Source organism: Phocoena phocoena, chromosome 5 (genome assembly GCF_963924675.1).
Source record: "Phocoena phocoena chromosome 5, mPhoPho1.1, whole genome shotgun sequence".
In the NCBI taxonomy this organism is placed as follows: domain Eukaryota; kingdom Metazoa; phylum Chordata; class Mammalia; order Artiodactyla; family Phocoenidae; genus Phocoena; species Phocoena phocoena.
The window spans coordinates 39,951,498-39,978,920 of NC_089223.1; the positions used below are offsets into that span (position 1 = coordinate 39,951,498).

General features: G+C 42.3%; 1 protein-coding gene across 1 annotated transcript in view; it reads right to left on the minus strand.

The window, feature by feature from the left end:
* Positions 1–17,312, minus strand: part of GPAT3 (glycerol-3-phosphate acyltransferase 3) — a 55,794-nt gene extending 38,482 nt beyond the window's left edge. The window contains exons 1-2 of the mRNA XM_065877695.1: positions 17,172–17,312; positions 9,524–9,590 (exon numbers count right to left, since the gene is read on the minus strand). Coding sequence (XP_065733767.1) covers positions 9,524–9,590; positions 17,172–17,312 — 208 coding nt within the window. The remainder of the gene's footprint in view (positions 1–9,523; positions 9,591–17,171) is intronic.
* Between the last annotated feature and the right edge of the window lie 10,111 nt (positions 17,313–27,423).

Below are 27,423 nucleotides of genomic sequence, written 5' to 3' on the forward strand. Positions count from 1 at the left end.
GGGCCAGTTCCTATCATGTATGTAACCAAGCCTGGTTTCTTATCCCATTTTGGAGCATCCGCCTTGGGTAAAGGATCTTGAATGTTTTCCTTCTCTCTGGTGGCTCATTCATCAAAACCATCAAGGTTACCTTAAACTCTATTCCTGTTTCCTAGGCTGTTTAAAACCTGACTAATTGGGCTTCCCTGGTGGAGCAGTGGTTGAGAGTCCGCCTGCCGATGCAGGGGACGCGGGTTCGTGCCCCGGTCCGGGAAGATCCCACATGCCACGGAGCGGCTGGACCCGTGAGCCATGGCCGCTGAGCCTGCGCGTCCGGAGCCTGTGCTCCGCAGCGGGAGAGGCCACAACAGTGAGAGGCCCGCGTACCGCAAAAAAAAAAAAAAAAAAAAAAAAACCTGACTAATTTAAGAGCATTCAGTCCACCCTACTGCACTTCAGTGATGTCAAAGTCATCAACGTAACCTCAAACCATACAACCAAATCTAAGCCAAACCCAATTACTCAACAGGTTCCCTTCCTTTCAGTTAGTGTCCTCTGATGAGCAGTGTGAGAAGCCCCATCTAATCTCCAGATCAGGAGTGTGACAAGGTTTCATCAGGAAGGCCAACCCCAGGTCAGTTGATAGTGAGAAGCTGTCTGCAGGTTTGTGCTAAAGAGGACTTTTGAGGCCACATCTTGGTTCAGTGACAAAGACATCATCAATTAGTGATGTCTGTCAGGGCCATGGGAAGGGTAACAGGTAGAATGGATTTGTTGACTGTGTTATTTGGGATTAAGATAAAAGCAAAAGCTTTACTGAAATAAAGTTTCTATTTTCCTGATTTCTACATGGTTTATATATCTATAATAGAATAATTTGCCTTTTTTGTATTGTGAGTAATTTTCTATTAGTGTCTCTCAGTTATCAAGACTAAAAGTACTAAGCTAGAAGTACTGGAGATGTACTTTTAGTCTCTTGAGAAAGGTGGATGAGAAAATCTACCTTCTTTTTCATCATTATTTACCCCAGTTAGTTCTCCAGAAACTTATAAAATAATCAATGCTGATTATAAAATGGGAGGATTTTAGCCCCAGATATAAATACTAATCACAGAATTAAATATGTGTGTATATCCATTTTAAAGCATAAGTGGGGTGGAAGTATGGACATTGCAATCAGTTGCCAATCAACACTGCAGAGAAACCAACAGGCATTTAGAATAACAGGCAGAGTTTCATTTTAACAATTAACATTTTAACATCTCATTCAATACACTGTTGACCCATATCTTGACTGACATCCACATTAACTTCGTTTATTTGGACATAAGTAGTCTGATTAAACAAGAAATCCCACAACACAGAAGAGTCCATAAACTTCATCATCAAATGAACCACCAATTCAATTAAAATGTCAACCTTATGGTTTGGCATTTATGTACAGTATCTTTGATCATAATGCTGGATAGTCTTAATGGATTTGTTTTCTTTAAAATTTCTGTTGATGATTTAGGATTGAAATGTTATGAGTTTCCTAGGATGTGACAAAGCCAACACTCAGCAGAGGAGATTCCATTTGTGGAAAAGTCACCTCAACCTTCAAAGGGAGAATTAGAAGACACTGGCCAGAGGGGCTGGTAAGGAAGGCATGGTTTAGGGTAGGAAGTGGTGGCGAGGGATTCTGAGTAGGAAAGACAAATTGGGATTCCTTTTCAGGCTACCTTTGACTAGCGATGTGATCTGAAGCAAGTTATTTGACCTTCCTCACCTGTAGTTTTCTCATCAGTAAAATGAGGATTAACAAGATGTTATCCTCATGTAAATAATGTAAATTAATTTTGCACAGTGGAGTTGGTGTATAAGAAATAGTGGTGATTATTATTATTATTGATAGGTTCTTATCTATAAGGCAGAAACAAAATGGAGAAGCTCTGGAGTTTTGATCAGGGTTTTCTCTGTGGGGTAGGGTGGCCAGAAGCGGTATGGTGAATGGGAGGTTAGTTTTGGGAACACTTTTTTATTTATTTATTTAACTATCTATCTATCTATTTATTTATTTTTGGCTGCGTTGGGTCTTGCTGCGCACAGGCTTTCTCTAGTTGCGGCGAGCAGGGGCTACTCTTCATTGTGGTGCACGGGCCTCTCACTGCAGTGGCTTCTCTTGTTGCGGAGCACGGGCTCTAGGAGCACGGGCTTCAGTAGTTGTGGCATGCGGGCTCAGTAGCTGTGGCTCATGCGCTCTAGAGCGCAGGCTCACTAGCTGTGGCGCACGGGCTTAGTTGCTCCACGGCATGTGGGATCTTCCCGGACCCATGTGCCCTGCGTTGGCGGGCAGATTCTTAACCACTGCGCCACCAGGGAAGTCCCTGGGAACACTTCTAAAATGACAAACTGGATTTTGAATTTGATGGGCACCTGAGGAGATGTCTGCTCCTCCCAACAGTAAAGACAACTCTAAATAAACAGGGGATGTGTTCTCAAGTTGACTGTCCTATCATCTGATCCTATTATCTTTTCACTCTCAAAGAATCCTTGTGTCTTAGTCTTCACCCAGCTTTTTCAAACCTCCACAGTTCTGAGATGAAGGTACCTTCTTCTAAACTACTGAGGTATTTGGGATTAAGAGAGCTAAATCACCAACAAGATCCCCAACTAGTTACTGCTGAGGATAGAAAGATTTAAAACCTGTTTATATTAGGTACATTTTTTAAAAAACTAATTTCACAGAAAATAGGGACAGGGCACAGGGCAAGTCATCCACTTTGTTACAGCTGTATGAAAAGAAAAATTATCTGACAAACAGTAGAGAGTATGTTTTATGGGCTAAAATATACCGGAAAACCTGGTTTATTAGCATGGGAGCCTTTCTTTCTGCGACTTACCACTTAAATTGCTCTTTCTCCACCCATCCCTCACAATGCAGTTAAAAGTATTAGTCTGCTCTGACATTCTGCCTTCCTCTTTCCTGCCAGAACCACTCCATCGCTTACTCATTGTTGGCCAAAATTACATGCTAAGTCATCTACTTTCAGAGGTGAGAGCACATACTCATATGCAAGTCTCTAACCCACTCTAAAGTTTCTCCTAAAGAAGCAGTCTATTTTCCTCGGATTACGAGGTGAAGTTTGAAGTCTGTCTCACCTCTACCTTTCCTTAAGGAACATGCCTCCTCTGCCACCATCCAGAGACCCTGTTAACACTGTGATTCCCATGCCTTACCTTGCATTCTATCTTCCCCCAAACCAGCCACCAAAAACTGTAGAAATCAAGTTCTGCTCCTTCAAGGGGCTATTAGTTAGAAAGCTAGAATAAATTATGCATAATTAGGCCAGTGAGAGTGGCATAACAGATTAATGCATTATTCACTAAGAGAGGTGGTTCCCAAAGGAATGGTCCCAAAGGAGGGAGGGGGGGGTGGGAAAGAGGAGGGTTTTTCCCGCAGGGGACAGTTGGCAATATCTGGAGACACTGTTCGTTGTCACATTAGGGGTGTGCTACTGTCATCTAGTGAGTAGAGACCCAGGACACTGCTAAGCATCTTACAACACATAGGACCTCTCCCTGTGACAAAGAATTATTCTGCCCAAAATGTCAGTAGTACTGAGGTTGTGAAACCCAGCCCTAAGAGGTAATATATTTCAGTTAACAACGCCTTTGTTCCACAGGTTTAAGTTTCTATTCCAGGCACTAGGCATGCTGACTAGAGATGTATTTTGGAGCATGTAAGCATCAATCACACCCCTGAGACAGGTACCTATTTTCTATTCATATGAAACTAGTTCCATTTATCAGACTACAGACTCTAGCTGAAGGCTTAATGATATTTTATTTGGTTGGTTTTCTTAATGTTTATGTTTAAAATACAAGTTTAACCAAAAAATATGAGTTCAACAAAGAAAAACTTCCATTGTCATATCTGCTTCAGATATTTTTGAAGAAAAAAATTATAGGTACAGTTAAAGCCCACCTCCCCATCTATTCTCCTCCCTCCTAGCAGATATATCATTTCCACATGTATTTTATACTTATCTACATACATCTACATAAATATATAGTTATCTGTTTAAGGTACTAAATTTTAAATGAATGTTATTATACTATACATTTCTTCTCTCTCAATGTTTGTCCATTTTGTTTTCTTCATGTAAATCCAGTTAGTTCATTTTGATCACTGTACAGTACAAATAAAGCAGCTTACATAATTTTCCTCCTAAGCAGTGACTGGGTCGTCTCCACATTGCCACTATTTGTATGCACCTGTAACACGTCTCCTAACACACACATGCTGAGAGTTTGGGTAGGTCTGGTATCTTAGGAGAAGTGGAATTGTGGGGTTACAGTGCTACGAATCGCCAAATTGCTCTCCAAAGTGTCCCTGAACTAAGTTTTCATTATATTGCACTTAGAAATGCAGATGACTGATCTTACAGTTTTAAAACAAGCAAACAAAAAAGAATCAAACCTTTGCCTTCTGCAGAACTATATTAACATATGAGGATTAAAATACATGGTATGCTAGTGAATTTTTTCAGAAACACCTTCTATCAAGTAATTTTTGTTCCAAGAAGAGAAACTGTACTCCATATGTCCAATAAAGGCAGTGTCAATAAATAAATAAGCAAACGCATTTGTGGACCATGACTGAATGTCAAATCAAACAATCAGTTATCAAACCATTTTGAAACTGTTAGAGAAATTTATATATGGACTATGTATTAGATGATATTAAGAAAATATTAAGCTTGTAAAAGGGATAAAAGCATTGTGGTTCTTTTTTAAAGTCCTTTTTTAAAAAATGTATAAAAAGATGAAATCTTATATCTGCACTGAATACTTTAGCAAAAACTGAGGAGTGATAGATGAATCAAGTGTGGCAAAATCTTGACAAAAGTTGGCTATATGGGTTATCACACTAAGTGAAATAAGTCAGAAAAAGACAATTATATGACATCACTTATATGTGGAATCTAAAAAAATAGCACAAATGAACTTATTTACAAAACAGAAACAGACTCACAGACATAGAAAACAAACTTATGGTTTACCAAAGGGGAAGCCAGCGAGTGGTGGGAGGATAAATTAGGAGTATGGGATTAACAGATACACACTACTATATACAAAATAGATAAACAACAAGGACCTATTGTATAACACAGGGAACTATATTCAGTATTCTGTAATAACCTACAGTGGAAAAGAATCAAAGCAAAAACAGATAGAGATATATACATATATACATATATAACCAAATCACTTTGCTATACACCTGAAATTAACACAATACTGTAAATCAACTGTACTTCAATTAAACAAACAAAAAACAAAAACAAATTGGCTATATGGGTCTCATTATACTATTTTTCTACTTTTGCTTACGTTTGAAAATTGTCATCATCATCATCGTCACCATCAGGCAGATAGACTAATAAAAGCAGGTAGACATTTGGCTGTGATAAAGAAAATCTCAACCTATAACCCTTCCATATGCCATAACTGGATTATTTTTCTCTCTGCAAGTAGTCAGACACGTTCTAAGATTTTATGAGCAAGATAACCCTATTAAATGCATTATAGTCCATATCCTTGAGGACAGCAGACACTGATTTATATTCAGAGAACTTACACCAAGACAATAGTACGAAATCAACTTAGCTGATTTAAACAGACTATCAAAAACGGCCCGCCCAAGACAAAATGAGTATAGAACATGACACTCCTCAAATTTCTGTTACAACGTTATTATCCCACATTTTCTGTGAAGTTCACATATCTGCTTAATATTGATGCAACTAATATTGTATTGGCATCAACATGGCTAGTCAATTCTCACAAAAGAACCCCAAATGTAGGGCTTCCCTGGTGGCGCAGTGGTTGAGAGTCCGCCTGCCGATGCAGGGGACACGGGTTCATGCCCCGGTCCGGGAGGATCCCACATGCTGCAGAGCGGCTGGGCCCGTGAGCCATGGCCACTGAGCCTGCGCGTCTGGAGCCTGTGCTCCGCAACTGGAGAGGCCACAACAGTCAGAGGCCCACGTACCGCAAAAAAAAAAAAAAAAAAAAAAAAAAGAATCCCAAATGTAAAAGTAGAGAGAAACGTTAGGCAGCCTGAATTCTCTCTGGACAGGTACAACATCAAAGGCTTCACCGTAGCATTTTGTCCTTTGTGTGTGTTTGAGGGGAGGAAGAGGTGGAGGGGGCTGAGGGCAAGAGATACTGGGCAGAAGAGAAACTTAGCCCAGGGGCTTAATTAACGGTGGGGCAGGTGACCCCAAATCCTTGCTGGGACAGGGCAACATGGAGGACCTGAGGAAGCAAGTGCATTTCCCACTGCCAACAATGCCGAGTCGGGCCAGCAACACACCCCAGGGAAAAATGCCGGAAGGACTGAGCCACGGCCTCTACTTATCTGTATTGTTTAGGACTCACTCCCCAGGCAAGGGCACCTTCAAGGCCTTAACTCCTGCCTGTCGACATATAGTCGCTAATCACTGTGATGTCCTAGCATCGTAATGCAATTACAGTGGCATTAATCCTGAGTCATGAAAATGACATAATTAATTACATTCATTTCAATCACAATTAAAATTACTGACTCATTCAAGTCTGACAGCATAAGTTTTGGAAATCAGGTACCCAAAGAGCGAGACTGGTGGCTTCTTAGAGTCAAACGGTCCCTTGAACTAGTTACAGCAGAGTAAAATGAAAGCTGCTAAAATCTCCATCAGACCACAAGCCAGGGTCTGAGAAGATGCATTTGTTCTATGGCTAGAGTGGTAAAAGTACAGCTGATGCAAAGCAAAAGACCCAATACCCTTCTCTCTTCTTGTTTTAACACACAGTTCTCAGGGAACAAAAACTAGGGTAGAGGGTAACTCTGTATTCTCCACTGAAGTTGAATGCTTACCTATAACACAGTTACTTGAAGGGAGGAGAAAATTTATATTCACCACTGTATTAACAATGAGAAAAAGTCATTAAACCCAGAAGAAGAAGGTACAATGATAGAGCTTCTTAAAGAGCTTTTATTCATGATCATATCTGAAGCTCAATGAGCTGGACAGAAGACATGGTAGAGTACAGCCAAGGACAGCAAAGAAGTATTTAAGCACAAAGATAATAATTCCCGAGGTTCAGCTTTCAGTTGGCTTATTCAATAAAAGCACAGAAGAAGTACAACACAAGAAGGGTTTAACTGGAGAGGGAGATTTGAAAACTGTTTCCAGAAATGTGCTTCATCAAGTAAAAGAGCAGCAAAAGGAATTTTCTGGTGCAGAAAATAAACGTAACTCTTGTCCCTCTTTACCTCATCTCTCCCTCTCAATTCCCTAAACCTATCATCAGCACTGTATCATTCAGACATCTCAAAATTGCACCCACACCCCTGGGACCCGTGGCCTGCCAGTGACCCTTGCCTAAGGCTCAACATTGACTTGTGCTTTGGCCGGCTCAACATTGACTTGTGCTCAGTTGGCTGAGGTACAGAGACACGATGCTCTGAGGGCAGGCGACTGCACCAGCCAGGCACATAGGTGCTCAGTGTTTCATCACCCTCTGCCTCTGTCTAGGACTGTGATACTACCTCTCGGCTGACTCTAAACACCAGAATGTACAGGTGTTTAGAGTCAGCTGAGACTGACTCTCAACAGGGCACACACCCTGCCACAGGGCGACTCAAGCAGGATGTAAGTCAGGATGGGAGTAGAGGTGCATACCATGTACAGTTGAGGTATTAATACAGATGAAAGCAGCACATAGCAGAGCCTAAATGAGATCTCACCTCATCCTTTGCTTATGCCACTATTTTAACACTTATCACAGTGGCCTATCAGATGCCTGTCTCCCCACAGGAGCCATGTCTTAATCATCTTGGGATCCCCTGTCAACCTCACAGGTAGCAAATGCTCAGTAACTACAATAGTCAATTCCCAACTGCACAGGCTAAAAGGGAGAGCAGCCACTCTGAATGAAATATGATAAATTCTGTAGGCATTAGCCACATTCTAAACCATTATTATATATATTTTCTCCTCCTACTCACTTCCACTCTTTCCTGGAGGTACCAAGAAAAAGGCAAAGACCAAAAATAGAAAAGACAGATGCATGATTAAAAAAAAAAATCCAACAAGTGGAAATATTCACTCTCATTAGGCTGAAAAACCTAAAACAACACTACAAACACCCTCAGCTAGTGGTTTTTTAATCCTCTTAACCTACCAAATTGAAACACTTTGTGCCCTTTTAAATTCATGGCCCAAGACATGCGCCACCACCACCCCAACCTGTAGGGTCCCATAGAATTTCACCCAAGAACAATGACAGCCCAAAATCTCACCAAGTACAACAAAAAATCAGCAATAAAGTTTGTTCTCTCCTTAAATCACAAGGGCACACATTTAAAAAGAACCCAGAAAAAAATTTTAGTAGATCTGCTACACCTGAGAGAAGGTATCTCTCAGGTCAATAAGAAGAGGACCAAGTAGAGCCAGAAATATCCAATCTTGGTTAACATGTTATTGGTGCTAACCCTTTGGTGTTTAAGTGGACACCATGAAGCTCTACTAGCTGCTTTAATCATTTGAACATAACAATCTAATTACACAAAAATGCACAGATGTTTTCACTCAGATTCTTTATTTCCTAAATGCACTATAGCATATAATTTCTACAATTCCTCTTAGACAAGCCTTCAGAAGATAAATTCCTTCTAGTGAAGTGTTTGACATTTTGACCATCTTTAACCCTATATCAGATGGGCACAAAATGGTTTCTATATTATTTTTGAAAAACACATAAAGCCTTAATCTTTTAATTAAATCAAGGGTTTATTTCTCCTTAATTTCACAGCCAGCACTTCCACAGAATTCTACTCCCCTTTGAACCCAGTGTCTTAAAAATTCTTAAAATTCTTAACCCAAGTGAAAGCGTTTATTGGGACAAAGGCAAAGCACACATATAGAAGCAGGGACTGCTTAGCTCGGTTGACTTGTTAACTCACTTCTAACAAAAATTAAGTGAGTTTCTTTACTACAGGAATTTTCTGAGCCTTTGTTACTATACATTATTAGCCTCCAAAAGGAATGTGTAGCATGTGGTGATTCCCAAGCTTATTTCACACAGGAGTTATTTTTTTATTTCATGCATTACTAATTAGTTTTTAGCAGGAAAGAATATTTTGAGGAACATAATTTGAGAACCACAAGTTATAAGGTGCTAATGAAACCTCAAACATAGGTTTAACTTAACACCAGATAGTCCGATTAGCCTTTTTTTTCTTAAGACCATTAACTACCATGGGCAACCACCTTTAAATACATACCTTTAGAAATACCCTATAAGAACACATAGATGAACCAGCACATATTACATCTTTACAGTAAAAACTCATCCAAAAGTCAGAAGGTGGCTATTTTGCATAAAGGTCAGAATTATGAACAATCCAAGGCCCATAAAATGTACTACTCTATGCATATTTGAAGTTCAAATTGGGTAGATACATCTACCCAATTTGGATACTTTAACCATTAAAATGAAAAGGAAGACTTACCAACAGAAGCTGAGCTTTTAAGAACTGATTCTTTTGAGACTCCTTTTTCAATTCGTAACGTGGCCCACTGTTCAAAAACAACAAGTATTAATGTAAACTGTGCCACAGACACAATGCAAGATATTTAAACCATGCTTATATAGACATGAAATTAATCATTAAGCCCTGGTGTTATGTGAATTGAAGAGATACCCCACTGAATCTCTGATATAATAGTATTCCAAATCCCAGGTATACTCTTATATTAGTTACTGGTAATGCCCAAATAAAAGGAGGAAAAGATCATGTTTACCCTATTAAAAAACCCTCACACACACGTGGTACCCCAATAAATTACTCCTTGGAAAGGTCAGAAAGCATGAAGGGCAAGAGCATAGACTATGGCATCAAGTCTATCTGGGTTTAAAATTACTTAATCCCTCTCAGCCTCAGTTTCCTCATCTGTAAAATGAGGATAATAGTTCCTATTCCATAGGGTTGCTATGAAGATTAAATGAGATTAACACATGTAAAGACATAAACACAGGGCACAAAGAATATTATTTTCATAAGAAATTAGGCATTCAAGGATGAGACACACTCAAAGATGCCTAATTGCCTGTATCAGACAAAGCTTTCAAAAGGAGCAGTGTGAGACTTGGAAAGCTGGAAAGGAATCCATGAAATCACTAACTAAAAAGACTTCTGCCAGGAGACTGGGATTGACATATACACACTACTATATATAAAATAGATAACTAATAAGGACCTACGTATAGGACAGGGAACTCTACTCAACACTCTGTAATGGCCTATGTGGGAAAAGAATCTAAACAAGAGTGGATATATATATATTACTGATTCACTTTGCTGTACAGCAGAAACTAACACAATATTGTAAATCAACGATACTCCAATAAAAGTTTTAAAAACAAACAAAAGGTTAAAAAGAGATGTGGGGGCTTCCCTGGTGGCACAGTTGAGAATCCGCCTGCCAATGCAGGGGACACGGGTTCAAGCCCTGGTCCAGGAAGATCCCACATGCCATGGAGCAACTAAGCCCGAGCGCCACAACTACTGAGCCTGTGCTCTAGAGTCCATGAGCCACAACTACTGAGCCCACGTCCTGCAACTACTGAAGCCCGCACGCCTAGAGGCTGTATTCCGCAACAAGAGAAGCCACCGCAATGAGAAGCCTGCACACCACAACGAAGAGTAACCCCCACTCGCCTCAACTAGAAAAACCCGCACACAGCAATAAAGACCCAACGCAGCCAAAAATAAATAAATAAATAACTTAATTTTTAACATCTATATATATATTATCTAGATGACTACAATTCTAGAAGCTAACAATGTCTAAATTGACCTTATTTGGGGAGGTGGGAGAAGAGCAAAACAAGAGGTAAAAGGCACTATAATTATAATTACGACTTAGGCACTCTTGAAGGGGCAAAAAGACAGAATTTATTAAATATGTCAAGGCAAAAACCTCAGTTGTTGCTGGGCTTGAAGGGCTCAAGCAGAGAGGTAAATATTTTTTCTCAAATAAATAAGAAAATAAGTAGTAGAGAATAAATAACCTAAAACATGTACACGAAGGTCAAGGAGCAAAGCATGATCTGACTACGTCAGGACCCCTGCACAACATCCCAAAGAGCAAAGTAGGAACATGCCATGGGTGCTTAGAAAACAGCCTATGAATAGAGGCTTAATCTTCCCAGCTTCAAGTGGCAAGTCACAAATGATAATAGGCTCAGAGTCTTAATCTGGTTGCGTCCTTTTCTCTTCCTTGCTGATCTAGGCAGGAATTCTCAAACTCCGGACTTTACCTCCCATCTCTTCTCAATAGAGGTAAAGGTTTATTTCCACAGTTTTTCACGTTAAAGCCTTGTTACCTATTATAAGTTGTAAGGAGACCTAAGACATGATTAAAATAAAACTTTGTCAACAATCAATCATCCTTATCCTGGAGCTCACTTTTTTCATTGTGGGCATGTGATTTTATATTTTATATAAATGGTAATTACCTTAGACTAGAACAATTAGTCCACGCTTATAAGATGGAAAACATTAGTATTCTTTGGCTATTATGGGCTGAATTGTGTCCCACACAAAGCGCCCCAGAAATTCATGTGTTGAAGCCCTAATGCCCAGTGCCTCAAAATGTGACTATATTTGGAAACTGGGCCTTTAAAGAGGTGACTCAGTTAAAATGAGGCCCTTAGGGTGAGGCCCTAATCCGGTATGACTGGTGTCCTTATAACAAGAGGAAAAGAACCAGGGTCATGTACAGAGAAGACAGACCATGTGAGGTCACAGCAAGACAGCACCATCTAAATCTAAGGAGAGAGCCCTCAGAAGAAACCAAAGCTGCTGACACCTTAATTTTGGACTTCTATCCTCCAACACTGTGAGAAAATAAATTTCCATGGTTTAAGCCACCCAGTCTATGGGACTTTGTCATGGCAGCAAACTAATATGGGGGCATTCCTCCAATAACATCATGTGCTCCAAAGAGCTCCCTGTGCCATCATCAGAAGTTTCAGAAGACAGACCCTCTCCTGAAATGCTAACTCTGAGGTCTATCCTCCAAAATGTAGTCACAATGTTCAAGATTAGCAAGTTTTAAGGTTGGAGGAGAAGTCACTTAATGCCAAAAGGAATTTGTGCTGGAAAACGGTTTTCTTCTTTGGGCTAACTCTCCAGTGAAAATGACCAAGTGCCTATGCTCTGCAGCTGGACAGACAGAAGTACACGTGAACTGCAGTTCTGCCACTTCCTTGCTGTAATCATCTCAGACAAGACTTTAACCTCCTGGGGTCTAAGTTTCATCATCTCTGAACAATACCAAGGGTTGTTGTAAAGATTAAAGGAGATAATCTATCCAATGACCATCACACAATCGGCCACAAGGTAGAAAAACATTGGCTTTCTCCTCCCTCCCTACATCTATATAGGTGCCAAAATGATCAGTTTGTTTTCCAGACCATCAGTGCATCTCCCAATAAATAGCTATTTCTCTTTCACCACGCCAGCTTCTCTAGCTGATCAGGTAAGCCCAAATACAGAGGAAGAATATCTCTTTAGAGGTTCTAAATCTCTTGAGGTATCTCAGGACACATCTACCTCAAGGCACCAGGAAAGACGCAGCTCTGTCTGCAAAGGGCCCTGAAGATAGCAGCTTCGAACAATCCTGGCTACCACTCCCCATCTCACTACCCCTACCAAGAAGGGTGACAACTTTCAATCCAGTTTTCACCCCCACTTAATTTCAAAATCCTCTTGGAAGAAAATAAGTAGCTGTCCACAATTCACCAAAATAAAGGGTTAAGTATAATTTTTAAAGCTTAGGCCAAAAGCTTGCAAAAACGAGACACCTAGACAATTCCACTTTCAGTTTTCACACTAAAAAGACATTTAAGAATTGACTAAATGGAAAGAAAAAAAGGAAAAATGTATAAAATTATATAAAAATTCAAAGTATTAGGCTTACTCAAATAATAGGTGGCCATCACCTGTAGCAAAACAAAAGTCTCTCAGCAGAGTCTGTCATTCAGGCAGAGTAGAACTCAGGCTCTAGATTCACATTAAAATCCTGATTCTACCACTGACAGCTGTATGCCACTGTCCAGACAAATCACCTCTCTGAACCTCCATTCTCCAGTCTATCAATGGGAATAATAACAGACCCTAACCCAGAGAGGTGCTGTAGAATTAAGTTATCTGAAAAGCATATTGCTTTGGTAGCTTTTCTTTATTATTACTTTCTGTCATAAAGAGTCATGGCCTTCTAGCAGATTTATTATATTTCCAACACCAGGGATAATACCTGAGTGTTATAATAAGAGGTGTTTATCATCTGAAAATTATTGACCTGCCTTTTTAAAATGACAGAAAACTAATTGGTGGATGGAGGAAATGGTAAGGGAAAGAATAATAACTAAAATAAAAGGCAGGAGTAGGTTGTTCTGAGTATGTATGTGTGCTGACCCATCAAAGATCTGAAGGTAGGTTAAATCTTAGCCACACAGGAGCAAAAAAAACCCCAAAAAAACACAACCAAAGAGTGTTCCAATTCAAACTCCACTAAGATTTGAGCACCTACTATGTATCAAGTGCTTTTATTCACCTCTCTTCATTTAATCTGCACAATAACTCTGTGAGGCATATTCCTGTATACACATGTAGAAACTAAGGTGGAGATGTTGAGTGATTTGCCCAAGGTTACAATGCCAGAAATTTGGAGTAAGTTGTTCATGCATCCATCTTATTCCTCAAAAGTTGAGGGAAAAATCAGTCCATTAACATTTATCTTCTCTGTCTACTATTTGTATTATCTGGTTAGATTAGATAATTTACATATCATTCCCCTGCCTTCTTCTTCTCCATCAATCCTATATTCTCTTCCCAATCTTTATTCCCCTCTATGAACCTTAAGCCAATGAATAGCAATCCTTAGGTCAATCAATAGGAAGCATCATTAACCTTGCAGGGTTGAGAACAGCATATTTCAACCTTTAATCCATACTCCTGTTTGACAAACATAAAAAATTCACACACACTCTCCCAGAGATTCAGATATATACATCCCACCATGCAGATGGACTATCCTCTACAAATCCTCTCAGCCAAAAGTTTTACTTTTCATGGTTTGTATTCCTAAAACAATTTTCCCTAATATACTGCTACCACATTGGCATATATACTCCTAAGAAATTGTTATATACCCCTTGAAAATCACTGGTTTAGAGAATCACTACACTTCTCTAGGCTAAGAATTCAAGCCTTACCCTCAAGCAGCTTGCCATATCAGGGACCTATGAACACATCTAGAGATATTCAGCAATGCAGAAGGCAGCATTCAGTAGGTACTCAATAAATAATTATTACCTGAACTGATGAGCTAAGAAAGGGCCCAAGAAGAGCATATAGCTGGCTGAGTTACTTGACAATTAGCAGTTACCACAGTCAGCTATTCTGAAGGAACCCCACACACATTGCAACTTCCAGAATTTGAGTTTATGATCACAAAAAATCTAACCATTGTCAAGAAAACTTATCAAAGTAAACACATCATGTACCAAACTAAATGACCTTTTAAAATGGTGTGTAAATTGTGACCAAGGAAACCTGTGAAATAGCTAATTCCAATCAAAGAGCCCAAAGAATATTCTTGGGACTGGAATGCAAAAGAAAGAAAGAAGCAAATCAGTTGAGAACATACTAAAGAATAATGAGTAGCAGAAGGGCAGAGCCTTGAATGGACTCTACAAAAAGGCAGGGTATGTTTCCAGAGCTAAAGATGTTCTAATATTAAACAACCAGCACACTTTTTAAGAGAATTATCCCCATAGTTGGCAAAAAAAAGCAGTCCACTGTACCAACCTCTGCCTAACAGAAATGTCTCTGAAACATCTAACGCTGTTCTGGTTAGAGGATGGAAAACCCTGGGTTGCCATCTCCCTCTTCTGTGCCTAAAGCAGATATCGCTGTGGAATGATAGCTCTTTCCTGAGGGGCCCAGCTGCTTCCAAACACAGGCACTCCAGGCAGCTACCACCAAGTCAGAGTTGGCTCACAAAATGAATCCCCATTCTAATTCCATATATGCCAAGCATCTCTCTGACCTAAAAACTTTGGTCTGAGCTAAGAGGATGGTTCCTTATGCTGCCATCTACCTGGTTTCCAAGCTAGGTGGTGTATCTCCCACTATAATTAGAAAACTAGCATTCTTGAGAGTTTGATTAACAAGGAGTGCACCTCTAAGTCTCTTCAAGTCTAGATGGACAAAAATTAAAACTTGAGGCCCTGCCACACTGAAGCCAGACCCTGGACTGGAGACATCCCTTCAAAGTATAATAGTTATTTGCCAGGCTAACAGCAACTAGCAGGCCTCTCTCCTTGACATCTCTTTAGCTGTATCCTGACTTACTCAAGCAAGCATATAGGAATCAGCACCTGGAAGACAGGGTGTGCAACTTACTTTAGTCTATCCTCACTTGGGGTATCCATTCCAAAAGACATTGCTACATGGGAGAACAGTTCAATCATTTCAGTTCTGAGAAAGAGTGAACACCAGCTGAAGAGGATCAACTGCTACAGGGAGAGTATTCTGAAGATCTAACAGTAAGAGGTAGCTAAGAAATTCACAGTAGAGTGTGACCAAGTTCAGAGTGTCACATCAACAAGATAAGTTCAAGACTGTGAAATATCTCCCAAGTAGAAACAACAGAACTTTTAAAACATGAGGGCTGAGGATGAAGAATCAAATATAACTTCAAAGACTAGACAGAAAAATAGCCACAAAGAGAAGTACAACAAAAATGTGGGGTAAAACAGGAGATAAGCAGCTAGAATAGATTTGCAGGAGATTAGCTGGTGGGAGATCTGCTGGTAATCTCCAGGTAAGAGATAAAAGATTAGAGATGTATATCTGGGAGCCACCCTCCTGCCTGAGGGAGAAGAGCAAATAAAGCCACGCCTGGGGGCAGACATAGAATAAGGGCAGAAAACTGCGAACCGTATTAGAAGGTACTTTAGTAGCTACAGAAACAAGGATGCTAGAATCTAAGTAATAATATTATTACTTTATTATTACTTTAATAATAAGAATAATATTATTCTTTTAATAGTAGCAAACACATACAGATACCATTCTAGGATGCTTGACATATTTTAACTCACTTAAACAACCCTATGGAAATAGTTGTTATTGTTACTCCTATTTTATAGATGAGGCAAATGAAGCACAAGAAGTAGGTGACTTCCCTATGGTCATATACTGAGAAGCAGAGCTGGGATTTTGGTACCAAATCAAAGCAAATCTGCATCCAAAGTCTGCACTATTAACCAATAGCTGCAGGCCCTCTCCTCAGTTAAGACTCCTGTCTCCACCACTTAATTCAAGCAAACCACTGAACTTCTCAGAGTCTCAGTTTCCTTACCTGTAAAGGGGAATAACACTTGCTCTCCCTACCTTCCAAGGCTTTGGGGAGCATCTGATGAGAGGATCAACAGGGAACCCTCTGTGATTTAATAAAGCCCTGTATTAAGGGTAAGCTGTAGTTGTTCCCCATCAGGCCCACTTAGAGTTGAGGTCAAGAAATACAGATTTTCAATGACATTTCAAGTGCCATTGGTTAGATTAAATTTCCATGACTCTGTTAAAATATAATTAGACTTCTTTCTACCATCCAGCAATTGGTTTCTTATATTGAGCATACACTAGAACATGATGCCTTTCTGGACAGGATGCCTTAGTCCACGAAAGGACCTCTGAAACCTGGGGCTGTAAAAACTAAGGACACTGAGGTGACAGCTGCCCGGCAGAAAGGATATAAAGAAATTCGGTGATAGAAAAGGTGGTTGCATTGATATTCTGATCAGTAAAAATCATAATAACAACAGCAGGGGGTGGAGGTAATTCTGCCTCCAACCACAGCAACAACAGGGTGGTCCAGTGGTTTTAGTCCGAATCCCTCCAGCTCTGCGGGAGAGGAGGGATGCAGCCGCGATAAACTAAAACGCACACCCCCTCCAGACCACTGACTTTCCTCACTGGTCCCCTCGCGTCTACTCGTCTTTCAGCTCTACCTTCGTTTCGCATCGCCCCAGGATCTCCCTAAAGCCCTCGGAGGAGGGGTCGCGGCATGCCCCCATGCACTCACCTCTAAAGTTTTCACCAGGATCTTCATGTAGAGCTCGGAGATGCCCAAAGACAACCCAAAGGCCGAAGGCAGGAGTATGAAGCCGAGCACCAGAGTCAGCCAGGTGTAAACGATCTTCCCGGCCAGCTCCCCGCTATCCATGGCTCGGCGCACCCAGAAGGGGTCCACGGAGGAGGTCCGAGCGCGACAGCTTTCCCTGTCCCCAGCTAGTCAGTTGGCAGCTCCGGGAGCAGAGGTGCGGGGCCCGGCTCCCCGGAGTCAGCGCCGCCGCCGCCTGCCACTCACCTCTGCAGGGAAAACAAGAGAGGACGGGAAAAACTTTCAGGAGGACAGTAATTTCCTTCCTCTTAGGGCTCCACCTCGCCGCGGCCGGCTGACTCTTTCTGGGCTGGAGGCCCAGGCCCCCTGCTGCCGCTTGCGCAGACCTGGTAGCGCCCGCCAGGCGACCAGGGCTGGGGGTGAGCGTGGAGACACGCGAGCGCAGTGGGGAACGTGTCCCACCCTGTGCCTGATTTCAGTTGGGTGGTGACTGGGTCAACTCAGCGTTGAGTCACGGAGGCCCTCCCGGAACGAGGATCCCTGCGGCGCCGTGCACCGCACCACCTCACACCAGCCGCTGGCGGAACTGACGCCTGGTCCAGGACTGCGCGGCTGGTGGGCTGGCTCGGACGCCCAGCGCCCAATTTCTGCACCCTGCCTTCGCCCCACCTCCTCCGCCACCCAACAGGGAGCTTCTAGTAGGGATCTGCACGGAAAGCGCCGCAGCCTCCCGGGCGGCCTCCAGTCTTCCCCGCGCCCCGCGTCGCCAGCACTCCCAGCGGAGGTTCTTCAGGGAACAGAGTTTTCATCTGCAACACGTTAGAATTTTCTCACCCCCGGAATGAACTACTGACGTGTCCGGAACGCTTGAGAAGGTCCTGCTTGTGTGTGTATAAAACGACCTCTCGGCAGGGCTGTCAAGGAGAGGGAAATGCCCGCGGCGCTGCTGAGTTGCGGCTTCCTCCGCTTCCAGGTCTCCCACCTCCCTCTTCTCCCTCCTCCTTCCCCTCCCTACTCTACGGAGCTGCCGGGCGAGATCTTCCTCTTCCTGAAAGTGGAAAGTTTTCTCCACGAGTCGCCTTCCCGGCTCAGCCGCCGTTTCCTTGGCACAGAAATCCTTCCGCCGAGGGTCGCTCTCTTCCTGGGGCAAGATTCCAACTACAGCTTCCCCTACCTTTCACCCAACACGATTCTCACAGAAGCCACAGAAAAACACCAGGCCCCCGCAAGCTTCATCCAGCTGACGCGCGCTTCCAGGGAATTCAGTGTCCGCATCGCTGCCTCGTTAGCCCTTCTTAGAACAGTAAAGGGCAAAAAGCTTGTACGGGTATTTACTTCACTGCGGTTCATGCCTCTTAGAAACCTGATCTGTTTTTAAGAGTAAGCATAAGAAGGGATGTTGAGATGTAGTAGATAAGAAAATCAGGCTCCCAGCGTTTCCAGATCGTCACTGAATGGGACCAAAATCTCGTACAGGTCTCTTTCGGGTGTAATTTCAAGCTAGAAAAACTGGGACGGCAAGCAAACTGAATTCAAAGAGTGTTGACAACAAATACTGCGAAAGAGGCTGCCTCGGCCCAGGGTGTGGAGGAAATGGAGATCGGAAGAGCCGAGAACCCCCTGCAAAGAATGTAAATGTTTGGCTTCTGCACCTCCTGCAAGGCAGGTATCACAACTCCTTACCCCACTAGGAAGGGAAAAAAACTGTAACTTGGTCCTAAAAACCAAGCTGAGAATGAAGAAGTTTCAGGTGCTTGGCTTCTCAAAATTAAACCTCTTCATAGTCTGCCATTTTACGAAAACAAACAACAACAACAAAAAACCACACATGCCAAAATTCGTCCAAAGTCTTTGCTGGAAACAAACAAATATTTAGCACAAAACTTCAAAGGTTATATTGACTCATTTAACACCATACATTCAGGCAAAGTTCTTACCCTCCTTTTATTTCCTCAAAGGAAGATGACTAAGGAATGCTGAATGATTGTACCAAAGTTTACCCAACAAGTCTCAGTGCAGGTAATTTCGTTTAAGGATGGCCTTTTTCTGCCCATCCAGACAGAGGAGCTGAGTGCCCACAGTCTCCAATGATTTCTTGTTGCTCATAACCAAATTTCATGAACGAGGTTTACTTCTTTGGTTTTGGTTTTGGTTTATTCTTTATGTAAGAATTATTGTCCTATAAGGGACTTCCCTGGTGGCACAGTGGTTAAGAATCCGCCTGCCAATACAGGGGACACGGGTTTGAGCCCTGGTCTGGGAAGATCCCACATGCTGCGGAGCAACTACGCCCGTGCACCACAACTACTCAGCCTGCGCTCTAGAGCCCGCGAGCCACAGCTACTGAGCCCATGTGCCACAACTACTGAAGCCCGCATGCCTAGAGCCCGTGCTCCGCAACAAGAGAAGCCACTGCAATGAGAAGTCCACGCACGGCAACGAAGAGTAGCCCCTGCTCGCTGCAAGTAGAGGAAGGCCGCGCCAGCAATGAAGACCCTATGCAGCCAAAAAATAAATAAATGAATAAAAATTTTAAAAAGAAAAGAATTATTGTCCCATAACGGAATGGTGGAATGGTAATAACGTGGAGTCTGAAGTCTTAGACTGACTCCAGACTGACACAGACACTTGTAAGTTTGAACAATTCGTTTAGTCTTCTGTGCTTCAGCTTTCTCATGAGTAAAATGGATTCTTTTTAGTGTCAAATGTGATTATGAGTTTGAAATTGCTCTGTTAAGGACAAAGCTCTGTGCAAACATCGAAGGCAGCTTGGTGCAAGTGTAAAAGCTCTCCACCTTTTTTTTTTTTTTTTGGCTGCGTTGGGTCTTCATTGTTGCACGTGGGCTTTCTCTATGGGGAGCAGGGGCCACTCCTCATTGCCGTGTGTGGGCCTCTCACTGCGGTGGCCTCCCCTGCCACAGATCACAGGCTCCAGCCACTCGGGCCTCAGTAGTTGCAGTGTATGGGCTTCAATAGTTGCAGCTTTCAGACTCTAGATCACAGGCTCAACAACTGTGGCACACGGGCCTAGTTGCTCCTTGGCATGTGGGATCTTCCCGGACTAGGGCTCGAACCCGTGTCCCCCGCATTGGCGGGCAGACCCTGAACCACTGCGCCACCAGAGAAGCCCAAGCTCTCCATCTTTATCTCACCTAAAACACCGGAGAGCCAAGATAGGTTCATCTCTACAGTGATGAGGGAGGGAGAGGGAAGAAGTAATGGTGGTGGTCCCCAGGCTCCCTTTCACTCACCTCACCTGCCCTTTTTTGCACACCTTAAGGCTCTTTCATTCAAACCTAGGAAGGATCCTCCCTCCCTTCCTGCACTTACAACTCCCTTCACTATATTAGTTTCCTAGGGCTGCCATAACAAATTACCACAAACTTAGTGACTTTAAACAACACAAATTGATTCTCTCAGTTCTAGGAGCCAGAAGTCTGAAATGGAGGTGCCTACAGGGCCAAGCTCCCTCCAAAGGTTCTAGGGGTGAATCTGTCCTTGCTTCTTACAGCTTCTTGGGTAGCTACCAGTGTTGCTTGGCTTGTGGCAGCATACTCACTGCCTCAGTCTTCACGTGGCCTTTTCTTCTATCTTATGAAGACACTTATCACCCTGGATTTAGGGCCCATTCTAATGCAGGATGATTTCATCTTGAGATTTTTCACTTAATTTTACTTAATCTGCAAAGAATTTTTTTTTCCAAATGAGGTCACATTCGCAGGTTAGGAGTTGGGCATATCTTTTAGGAGGCTACAGTTCAACCCCCCTACTCTTACCATATCTGTAAACTGGGGATAATAACACCTACCTGGAGAGGTTGTTATTGGGACTTGAGATTATACATTTAAACTTTAGCCGATAGTATATACTCAGTAATGAGGTTGTTTGAGACAATCCTGTTTTTCACCTGTTGCCCTGGCATATGTGTATATATATATATATATATATATATATATATAGTTTTGTTTTTTGGCCACATTGGGTCTTTGTTGCTGTGTGCAGGCTTTCTCTAGTTGCAGTGAGCAGGGGCTACTCTTCGTTGTGGTGTGCAGGCTTCTCATTGCCGTGGCTTCTCTTGTTGCAGAGCACGGGCTCTAGGCGCACGGGCTTCAGTAATTGTGGCACACAGCCTCAGTAGTTGTGGCTCGCAGGCTCAGCAGTTGTGGCTCGTGGGCTCTAGAGCACAGGCTCAGTAGTTGTGGTGCCCGGGCTTAGGTGCTCCACGGCATGTGGGATCTTCCAGGACCAGGGATCGAACCCATGTCTCCTGCATTAGCAGGCAGATTCTTAATCACTGAGCCACCAGAGAAGTCCCTGGCATATATTTTTAATGACGCTTCCTTTCACTCTCAAAAATGTCCTGGTTTGAGTGAAAAATCACATGGTTCACTTATTCTTACATAATTTCTAAGATCCTTTCCAGTCTTAAAATATTAGACTTTTGATAAAACTGTCAAGTCCATGCATGACCCCTTGTCAACATCTGAGGCCAAATGAAGTTGTATAGGAGAATGAAGAAGAGGGATTAGCAGGTAGTCCAGAGCTTCTCAAACTTTAAAGTGGGTAGAACTCCCTGGGGCTCCTGGGATTGAAGATTCTTCCTAGGGCTGGGATGGGGCCTGAGATTCTGCCTTTCTAAGAGCTCCCAGGTGATGCTGATGTCGTTGATGTACAGACACACCTTGAGTAGCAAGCCCTTAGAGTTCGGACAAGAGGGGAGTTTTATATTTAACTAATGACAAAAGGCCATGGGAAAAACAAACCTACGGTTACCAAAGGGGAAAGGTGGGAGGAGGGATATATTAGGAGTTTGGGATTAACAGATACACACTACTATATATAAAATAGATAAACAACAAGGACCTACTGTATACCACAGAGAACTATATTCAATGTCTTGTAATAACCTATAATGGAAAAGAATATGAAAATAGAATATGAAAATATATATATATATTACTGAAACACTTTGCTCTACACCTGAAACTAACACAACATTGTTAGTTACTTCATGAATAAAACTAAATAAATAAATAAACAGGAAAAGACCGTGGGAGTCCAGGTAATTCTCCAGGAGCCAACACAAGAAGAATTGATTCCAAAGAGCTCCTCCTTACCTGAGGACTTGTTGTATTATCTGCATCTTTTTCCATACCCCTGCTTTGACAGCAATTGTGAACAGAGGAGTTTAGGCTACAAAGCTTTGAGCAAATGTCAATACTCTCATGAATAGATGCCTATGGCAAATAAGATGTCATAGATGGAGCCAAATAGCAGATATTGATTTAATTTAAGAAGGAGGAATCCACACTGGCAAAGGAGAAATCTGGGGGTGTAGCAGATTGCTGAAGCATTTTTTGAACAGACAAGTCTTGCATTTCTTGTCTGCAGTCTCTGTGTGAGACCTCTCTTTTCTCTCATTTCACACCTTTCTTGGGCCTTCATCATACCCCACCTTGATTTGTGTATTTGCTTCATCATCCCACTGTAAACTGCTTAATACCAGGAACTGTGTCATTTATCTGTAGCTCCTTCCCACTCTTCTGCCCCTTCCACCTGCACAGAGTTTTACTTCATGCCACATTCTTGTTCAAAGCCAGCAGTGACTCCCTAATGGTCACAAATTAAAGTCCCAATATATCAAATATCTTAGGCTGGATCTTAAAGCACTCCAACTTTAACTCCCTGACATTCCAGCAAAACCTTTCTCACCTTCCCCTGGTTTCTGCAGAGCTTCTTATCTGGTTGCTTGATCACATCACAGTGCCCCAGCCCCACTCTCATCCTCCCACACCCCGCCCTTTGCACACCACTCTCCTGACCTCTCATCCAAATCTCTCACTCCACAAGTTTGGGATCCAACATGGGGATCCTGCCTGTTACTGAGTATGTTTATTCCAATTATGCATCCCAGAACTGGGGAAATAGCCACAGGATAGATTCAGGAATTCATTGGGCCCAGTGTTAGATGCACCTGAGCTAAAACACCATTGTTCACCTGACATCCACAAGCTCCTATTTTCACTGATAGACCAGAGTGACATTTTGGGTCTCTAGCAGTTAGTGTCACTTCAGAAATAGTGTCCAGTAATCCCTGAAAAGTCTGATTATTTCCCTTTCTTCAAAGAGCAGTCACCCTGATAAATGGCCTTAGGTCCCTTTGTAGAAGAATGGGAAACAGAATAACATTATAAAACTTTGGCAGTCTTCAAGGGGACCCGGCCTCCCCTTCTTTCAAGTGGTTCTGGGTCTGTAAACTGGCTAAAGTTTGTGAATTAATCAAGAGATTGTGACTCTTTGGGGATTTGAGTTAGACATCTGTTGACTAACCTAGAACTTTTCCACTTATACAACTGAGAATTTAGTTGATTGCCATCTATTTCTTTTGATCAGTTATTCAACGCCACAGGTTTCTTTGAGTCAGACTATTCTGATTACTCTATACTTTGACTCTGCTGCCCATTACAATCGTACTCATTTTGTCTTTGGTAATCAAATACAGCCACTTGGTACCTGGCTCCTTGGAGTCCTGTTATCCTCATTGCATTTAGGGACACTAGTTGAATAGTAGCAGTTCCCACTGTAAATTCTGACCTACAGAGAAGGGCAACCACCGAGCTCTTCAAAGATTCTGGGGCTCCTCTCACAAACATGTTTCTCAAAGCTGAGGTAAAAGGTATGTCTTTGGACCTTCCCAGGGTGAACGATCAGGTCTTACATGATAAACCCACTCTAACATTCCATCTCCCTAAGCCTTTGGATGCTTCCTCTACAGTATACCAACACAATTCTGGCATTTGAACTTATTCAGTGTAGACCACTTATGGATCCATGTTTCAATAACAAATCAAACTGTTAGAGTTCTTTCTAACCCCTTGAGCTAAAACACGAAATCTAGAATTTCTGCTTAGTGGGTCCATCTCAATAAATTCCACCTGATCCAACTTTCTATTCCTCCCACCATGCTCTCACACCCTTAATATCCATTTCCATGCAGAGTCCCTAGATTTCTGCCTGTATAAACTGGAAAAATCATTCAGTTCTTTTGGAGCATAGCTCACCTTCTCATGGAGGTACCTCATACTTTGTACCTCACCTTTCAGGGCCTGCCGGGACTTGAGTTTAATTACAGTTCTAGAAGCAAAGAGTGACAGAGTTAGGTCCTGAGGACGATCCGCAGTGTCTTGCAGGGCAAGTACTTCAGGGGAGGCCATTACAGGTTCTTTGGACAGAGGTAGAAAGCTGCTTCTACTGGCAAAGATGACTCAGCAGAATTTAGAGGAGGAGTTCTGTGTTCCTAGCTTCATCAAGATCTGCCCATAGATGTCCCCATGCCAATTTTCAGGATCCTGTTTCTTCCCAATCAATGCCCTCACTTTTGTGTTGTAGTTCAGCCACTGAAGGATGAGACTCTAGGTTTGGTTTTCAGAAATCTTGGCCAATATCTATAGGAGATAAGGATTTCCTTCTGGGCAGATATAGAAGCTTTCAGACCATTTATGTGAAGTTCAACCTGAGAATTTAAAGGCTTTTTCTCTTCCCTGCTGGAGGGCAGTTAGGAGCAACTAGCCAATTTCATTATATTCCTCAGTTTGACTAAAATGTTCTAAAATAGCTAATACATGGTCACCCAGAACTTTGCCTTCTCCTGCTATTGATTAGAAGTATCCAATGGCCATATTTTGGGTATCTCTTACATATTATGAAATGGACTACCAGTGCCCTTTCTAGCACTAAAAATAGAGGCATTTGTGTCTTTAAGTCTAGTTAAGTTAGAAAATGAACTCCAGAAAACTCATTCTTGAGATTCTGTTCTTCTTTAACCAGGCCCACCCAGGTTATCTAGGATAATCTCGCCTACTTAAAGTCAACTATGTACTTTAATCACTTATAAAAAATAATGTCACAGCTGCACCTTGATTAGTGTTTGATTAAGTAACTGAGGAGCCTGACCAGGTGTACACATCAAAAAGACCGTCAATCACACATGTGAGAAAATAAGAGTAAAAAAGTAAAATAACCTCTAAATATTACTATAAAAGCAGTTGTGACTTCATGCCCTGTAGGGGTTCAAGGACTTCTGGAGTCCCTGAGCTATCCTTTGAGAATTACTGACCTACATAAAAGTATTTCTCCAACAAAAACATGACAGTGCATGGAGGCACATTACTTAAAGTGAAGCTGCCTAATACCTCATGCCGTACTTTATGTCTCATTTAATTTATTTGAATTAAATTTTATGACTAAAATAATGAGAAGAGCCAAAATTGAATAGTAGGTAACATGTTCAGATGAGGAACATAAATCTGCTTTTCCTTCTGAAGTTCTCAGTTCCTGGGAGGTCTCTAAAAGTGTGAACATTTCCTCCACTGACTGTGATTCTGGTGTTTAATGCTAGAGTGCATGTTTTTAAGAGCTTAGCCCTGAAAGTCAAGCAACTAGTTCATCTGTGCTCAGTCCAGGAAACAATGAACCTATTCCAATACTGAAGGAAAAACTGACACGGTGATAGAGTCTATCAGTCTCCATGATGGAGCATTCCCAGGTAACTTTTCAAGGATAATTTTGACATACCCAACTTTTTCTTTATGGATGACCTTAGAACCTAATTCTTGGATCCAGGATGTGACCCTCTGAATTCTAATCTACAGTCTGATTGGGAACCACTGTGATAGGACGTGATATCTGAACCTACAAATGTTCAGATCAAGTCTCCAAAGTAAGAACGAATGACGAAAATGTTTCATCCCTGCACACTGTTATGATATAGTGATATACTCAATGCACACTTGCTAAATTGAACAGAATGCCCCAAAAGGGCAAGAGTGTGGCTTCAAGGATTATGTACACTGACAGAAAAAAGTCTCTGACAAGAAAGCCCAGGCTCTCCTCTTCCCAATCCATTTATTCACTGGTTATATGTAAATCAGCAGTCAGAAACCAGAGGGCCTTTACAATGATCCATACAATGTTTTTTAGAAAATTTGAATTGATTGCCCACATATTAAAATATTCACACTAAGATTAGAATTTCTGGATTCTCTTAGAATCAGGCAGCACTGAGCTCCCATTCCTATAGGACATAACCTCTCCTGTGTACTCTATGTCCATCCCCCTTGTGGTCTTTTGTCATCACCATGGCACTGATGTATTTCTTATAGTAGAGTGGACTTAAGGAGAAAATGACATGTACTTCTTACTTAAGTACTTATCAAAATTTTTCTTAATCCCAGCCTACTTCCTCATTTTCATTACCTGCCCAGCTTCTTTCAGTAGTTATTTAAATTTGAATATAGTTAAATTTCAGCTAGTCCTGATTAGACAGAATCTCTTCCACCAGGAATTCTATTACCCCATCACCACCAAAGCTTTAGATTCCATTATTTAGATTTCAGTATTCATCATTATTTAGATTTCATTATTTTTTTTTCTTTTCTCTTCTTTCTTCCTTTCTTTCTTATTTTATTTTTGTTAGAAAGATTAGAGAAGGAGTTTGATGGCCAAGTGCCCTGTGTCTCCAGAACAATATTAAGACAGAAGACCTCACCATAGATTTTGGCACCTCTGGGGAAGGGGAGAGAGATGATAACAAAGGAAAATAAAAGTGGAGGATAATAAGAATGTTGGCAAAATTTTCCATTAAGAAATGGTTCAGCTCCTGCCCCCTCCTCTCCTCTCTCTCCGCTCCTCTCCTCTCTCGCCTCTTACGCCCGCCTTCCTCCTCTTCCCCTCTCCTCCTCCCCCTCGGACTTTGGCTGTCGGGGCTGCTTAGGCCCTCGCTGGTCCGACTGGCAGTGATGCTGGCTTGGGGCTTCCTCAGGCTCACCGCCGCATTCTCCCCTCACCCTTGTCCTGGCGGCTGGAGACCTTTTTATTGCCGCCCCCCGTCGGAGCTCCCACCCATCTCTCCTTGCCCAGAAGATTGTCTGCATTCGCTGTCTCCAGTCTAGCTTCCTGCCCTAGCTCGCGTCGGGGATCCAGGAACCTAGGCCTTCAAACAGCGAGACCTCTCTGTTGTCTTCCTGCGGCTTTCACCCCACTGTCAGCTCCCTGCCCCACTCCCTCTCTCTTTCTCCCCTGACTACCCCTCCCATCTTTGGCCAGCCCAGCCTCCTGCGGCCTCTTTGTTGTCTGCCGCAGCCCTGGGTTCGGCACCACCCCCATCTTCATCCCAGGAGGACTCCCAGATAGAGACCTCGGAGCCCCAGCCCTT